The sequence below is a fragment of the Schistocerca piceifrons genome, chromosome 1 (genome assembly GCF_021461385.2).
Source record: "Schistocerca piceifrons isolate TAMUIC-IGC-003096 chromosome 1, iqSchPice1.1, whole genome shotgun sequence".
NCBI lineage: Eukaryota > Metazoa > Arthropoda > Insecta > Orthoptera > Acrididae > Schistocerca > Schistocerca piceifrons.
The window spans coordinates 996,109,552-996,115,551 of NC_060138.1; the positions used below are offsets into that span (position 1 = coordinate 996,109,552).

The 6,000-nt window shown below is 37.8% G+C and overlaps 1 protein-coding gene across 1 annotated transcript in view; it reads left to right on the top strand.

The window, feature by feature from the left end:
- The window catches only part of LOC124782958 (microsomal glutathione S-transferase 1-like), a 38,575-nt gene extending 34,111 nt beyond the window's left edge, over positions 1 to 4,464 (top strand). The window contains exon 3 of the mRNA XM_047253989.1: positions 3,592 to 4,464. Within this exon, the coding sequence (XP_047109945.1) occupies positions 3,592 to 3,835 (244 nt within the window). The 3' untranslated portion in view covers positions 3,836 to 4,464. The remainder of the gene's footprint in view (positions 1 to 3,591) is intronic.
- Positions 4,465 to 6,000: the final 1,536 nt, after the last annotated feature.

Genomic DNA, 6,000 nt, shown 5'->3' on the forward strand with positions numbered 1-6,000 from the left:
CTGCCACACAATCACCTAGAGGAAAAGGAAAGGAAGGGGGAGTATAAGATGGGATGAAATAGGATAGGATAGGACAGGACAGGGCACTAGACGGGATGTTGTGAGACACACTTCATCTGGATCCTCTATGGAGACCTTTCCAGCTTGGGAGGCCCTGCCAGTAGTATAGCCCTCCACTTCATTGGGTCACGCAAACCCCCTCACCTACAAGGACAGTGTTTCATTAAGGTGGTGTCTCCTGAGGGGGACAGTTGACATAGTGCACAACTATAAATTAATGTAAATTAAGTGTTACTTACAATTTTTGCAATAAGTTGCCATTTTTACCTTTTTGTTAGCCACTGACTGCTAATAACAGAACATACTCTATATGGTTGACACATGAAATCTATGAATGTGCTTTTAGCTACTAATGGCTACTAATACACAGTTTGTGGATTTTATTGAGTATTTCTTTTTTTTACATTCAGCATAAAGATGTTTGAAGTAAGGTTTAATATAAAAAATAATTTAGTCAGGTCTTAAGATTTTGTGGTACTGAGCTTCCTGGAATCTTTTAGAGAACTTAGAACTATGCAAGATCATACTTTTGTCTTTAGCAATCAACATTCCACCAGAGGAGAGTCTTCGCAAGAGGTTAAGTACAGGTCCGGCACATTGGTTTTACCTGTTAATAATTCTTACAGAACACACATTAATAAGCATAAGTAGCCACTGCAGGTTTCTTTGCAATGAGCACATAAAGGGTCATGAAGAAGCAAATTAGTCATGTCAGCCAATCAATAAATCACTCAATCCTTCTTGTTTGATTACTATTTTCTCATAAATTTTGTACTACAGTAATAAGTTTTTCATTACTGTTAGATGATTTAATTTTGTTTTGTATCTATATGTATTATAAATAATCTGTCTGAATGTGAAGGACAGTCTCAGGAACTACTGTACGGATTTTGATTCAGTTTTCACTAATACCTAGAATGAGTCACAAGGAAGGCTTGTGTATACACACTGCCTGATAAAAAAAGTGAAGCACCCAAAAGAAAAGATTGATGTCAATGTAACTTCATACATGTACACATCAATGGCGAATTGGTAAATGACTGGAGCTGCAATTTTCTGTGACAGGTAGAACAGCCACCAAAGTGGATTAGTGTTGTTTGTGTTTAGTGTCATTACCAAGCCTGATAGAGTCTATAAGAGGCATGAACAGCATCTGTAGTTCAATGATCACTGTGAAGGACATGGAGATGCCACATATTCATCTGAGAGAGCATAATGAGTATTTGGCGGTTTGAAAGCAGCCCCATTGTGGGTCTCCATTGGCCCAATGTTGGATGCATGAGAATGTCAGGGTAGGCAAACATATCATCATGATTCCAACCAACCACAGCTAACCACCACAAGGGATGAGCACCATAGTACACACCAAGTACATCAGAAACCCTTAACATCTGCACTTTGCATCTGAAGACAAGTAATGAACTCACTGCTACATTCTGCACCATAGAAAACCATTGATCCAAGGCTAACAGCAGTCAGACAATAGAACTGCCATTCCATGTGTAGACTGCCATTAATATCACAACACAAAGAGCTGTATTTGGAGCAGTTCCATGACTAGGAAGCATGGACTGATTATGATTTGCAGTTCTGCACTATCCCAGATGGTCACTGTCAGCAAGTATGGTGGTGACCTGGGGAAGGATCCCACTCTTCCAATGTTTTTGAGAGGCACAGCAGTATTACTCTTGGTGTCATGACAAGGGGACCCATAAGGTATCATTTCAGTCGCAGGTGGTAGAGACTGAGGGAACACTGGTGGCACAACGGTACATCACAGACCTCCTGCACCCTCATATGTTACGTCTCATCTGACAATATGGTGGTGCTATTTTCAACAGGATAATGTTTGTCCACATGTGGCTTGTGTCTGTATAAACTGCCTGCATGATGCTGAGGTACTCCTGTACCCAGCAGGATCCCCCAGATTTGTCACCAACTGAACATGTGTGGAAGCAGCACAGAGATCAACTTCATACCAGCCCCAATACCCAGGCTGTAACAGATCAGTTACAGCAGTTATGCACTAGCATGCCCCTATAGAGAATACAGCAGCTTTATAACATTCTTCCCAACCGAATCAGTACATGCATCCAGACCAGAAAGGGTGCAACATTATACTGATAAGTGGGCGCATACTGACAAATTCTTCATAAATTTGACTCAGTTTTGTAATTACTGAAATAACATCACATACTTTCTCAAACTGTGAAGTTTCATTTTGATTCCTCCTCCACTTCTGGGTGTTTCGCTTGATGTGTAATACATGTATTGTTAGTCATTCTGTATTTAATTGCCATTTAGAGTGACATCTCGTGGCAATGACTGGAGCTTCGAGCTGGTCAACTGCATAGGAGGTGGTATCTGGTGGGAAAAGTAGTAAAGTAAACAGCTGTCACAACACAAGAGAGCACTGAAGCTTGACTTGAATGTATATATGTCTCAAAAAGAATGGTCAGTATTCAGGGATATGGCAGGAATGATAATCCGAAGCAAAAAAAGTCTAGTAAACATGGGCTCTAAAATCCATACCATGAGTATTTCATCGTCAGTACTGTGAAACGAATCTCTTCTACCACAAGCACTTTGTTTTCCATATTTAGGGAGGAGGTAGTGTAGACCAAAATAAGACAGAATTGTGTGATAAACATGGCCTATAAAATGCACAACATAAAAGTTATGAACACTTGTTCAGTAGCAGAGGTGTATTTCATATTAACAAAGATGAACAAGTGCTCATAGCTCTTAAGATATGTCCTTTAGAATCCATAATTACTGGGCTTTTTGTTTCTTCTTTTAGCTCTTACTACCACTTCTCAAAATATGGATAGCAAAAGCTTGCAATAGAGGAGATTCGTTTACAGTATCGAAGATAAAGTGCTCATAGCTCACAAGGTATTCATTTTAGCACTCATGTTTACTAGACATTTTTGTTTGAATAATTGTTCCTGTCATATTCCTGAATACTGACCATTCCTACTGAACATCCTGTATGTATCTTTTACACAAATCAGTACATACTAAAAATTAAAGCTCCCACTGTGTCTTTTTCTGTCTGTGTGTGAAGGCTAATGTCATGAACTATTGTAGAGGGGTGGGTACAGTTTTCACCAACAGACAGCCTAATAGAAAAGGAGGGTTTATGTACATAATTTATTACCACTGCTTCAGACAAATTGTCTGGCTGTAGATACTTAGTGCTACCCATGTGAAGCCAGGGCAGGTTGCTAGTAATCTTATATAATAGACTGCAGTGAAGTGTTTTCAGTAGAAATACAATATTGAAACAATGATATATACAGCATCAAGGAACAAATTTTACTTATCAGTTTTGTCTGTTACTTTCACTGTATTTTAAGACAATGAAAGCAGATTCTAAGAGATGCAGATATTATGATTATTTTAGATAAACAGTGAATGGAAAAATGAATCAGATTTTGGGTTCACATATTTTGTACTAATACATTCTGTCCACAATTCTCAAGGCTGAAATTCAATGTATTTTTAAATAAAATCTTCATCTTGTTTCAGGGCCCATCGCAATGATCTAGAAAACATCCCTGTTTTCATGTTGATTGGTGGTTTGTATACACTGACTAATCCAGATCGAGAGTTGGCACTAAATCTATACCGTGGATACTTTGCTTTCCGACTTGCACACACTATTGTGTATGCAGTGTATCCAGTCCCACAGCCGGCAAGAGCACTTTGCCATTTTGGAGCACTATCGATTTGTGTCTTTATGGGATTTAAGGTTTTAAAGTTTTTCTATTAAGACAGATTGTTTGATTAAAGAAACACAATCATTAGCTCATACTTCCAGCATCTTTGTGTTACATGAAAAATGTGTACTATTATTCCAAATTAACAATGTTTACTTACTTATTTACTTAGTGTTTCACATTGGAATCTATTTTGCTGTAGTTTGGATTATTACAATCTGTCAGTAAATTTAGCAGTTTTTCTACTTTTTTACAGACATTATAAGTAAACAAATATGAATCATATTTTGGAAATGCAATATATATTTTTAAAATTTGTAATGATTACAAAACTGAGCTACTTTAAGTTTCATTAATAAATTCATTCTTTTGTACACACATTTAAGCTTTATAAGTATAGTTGACAATAAAGTTCCAAAAGATTTGTTGTTAGGGAATGACTTTAACAATGGACTCACTTCACTACTGTATTCAAATGACTCATAGCATATTTGTAAACATTCTCCTCCATAATGGCTCGATAGAGTCTGAAATATGAATAAATGTGGGTGTGGAATGGACAGGAAAAACATCACTGGGCTCTGCCAGCTATCACAAGTTAATTTTATATGCTGAATTCCTTACAAGTGTTCATTAACAAAAAGTTTTGTTGGTGCAATAAAACTTGGCTTTTTTCCTATAACATTTACTGTTGGAACTGCTCCAATGCTACTTTATACAAAAAAATCTGATTTATATATGACAATAAAAAAAGTGGATGTTGTAAGTCCACTTCTTTAACAGCACGGGTGTTATTGGACACCAGTTAAGTATTTAAAAGTGATGCTGGGCTTTGGCCTTTGACCAGTGTTGTTGGTATGATGATAGAAAGGAGATCACTGCATAGGAGTACATGTGAAGATTTTTTTCCATGTAAATCCTAATGTTCTCATGAAGCATTCTGCCATGCCATTAGACATAGGGGAAAATGAAGATGTGGGTGCAAAATTGCTGAAAACCTGAGGATGTCAAATGCAGACCATTATCTGGAACAAGAGTTTGTGTGGCTCCTTCAACATAAAAAATAGTTGTGAGTACCTTAATGGTATTTTCCATCAAGGTCTGTAGCACTTTTATTACATGTAAGAGATGACAGTATACACCTATCAAAATCAAACACATGGCCTCATATAAAAGACACACAAAATTTGAATGCATCCAGTCCCATGGCTGCATGGTGTAGACCATGGCTGGTAGGTTTGCACTGGCGCCTGTTGCTGGAACTGCATATCTGACACTTTTGAGTCACTTGCACAACATACTCATCTACATGTGGCAAATACACATACTGTCGGGCATGATTCTTCATTCTGCAAAGCTCCAGTGAAACTGATGCATTAGTTGCAATAGACAGGAGCACAGAACCCCTGGAATCACCACTCACCATCCATCTTAATTCAACAAGAGGACACCTTTGAAAAGATGTAAGGCATGGTGTCATGAAGGGAAAAAAATATATTACAAAATTCTGTGGAGGCTGCCAAAGGAAGAGTATGTGCTCAATCAGTTTGTATGAACTGGCCAACTTGTGTCAAGAGTGGATCTTTTTGTGTGGCTGCTGCAGCTTCTCTGGAAGTGACTGTTCCAATTGTGAATCAATGTAGAAACAAACAGTCTTTTGCTTACCAAACTCCTCTTTAGAAACCATAGGGAATGTTGGCAGCACATTGGTATTCACATGCTGAGCTGATGTATGATAATAAATGGAGTATCATAAATTTGATATAAAAAATCCCAGTGTTGTAACCTGTGAGGTGTTTGTTAAGAGAACTTTCACTTACAGCCAAATATGAACAAAAACAACTTGTGATCTGTGACCAGATTAAATCCATTGCCATACAAGAAAATGCAGAACTTCTGGATACTAAATATAATTGCCAGTGTCTCCTTCTCTATCCATGAATAATTTTCTCATACTGGGGTCAGTATCTTAGAGGTAAAATGATAACCATTCTGAACATTCAGGTACTTGCTTGGCAGAAAGGCCCCGATGCTAGTGAAGTGTCCATGGCCAACATACATGATAAATGAGGCTCATACAAGGTTAGGAACGGATCAGCTTGGATGCATTGCTTCAGCTTCAGAAATGCTTGGTGATCATAGATTTCTTTTCTCCATAGTTGATCCAACGAATGGGCAATTATTGCAGTTTTGGGTATAAATTGGGCATAATGCTTAT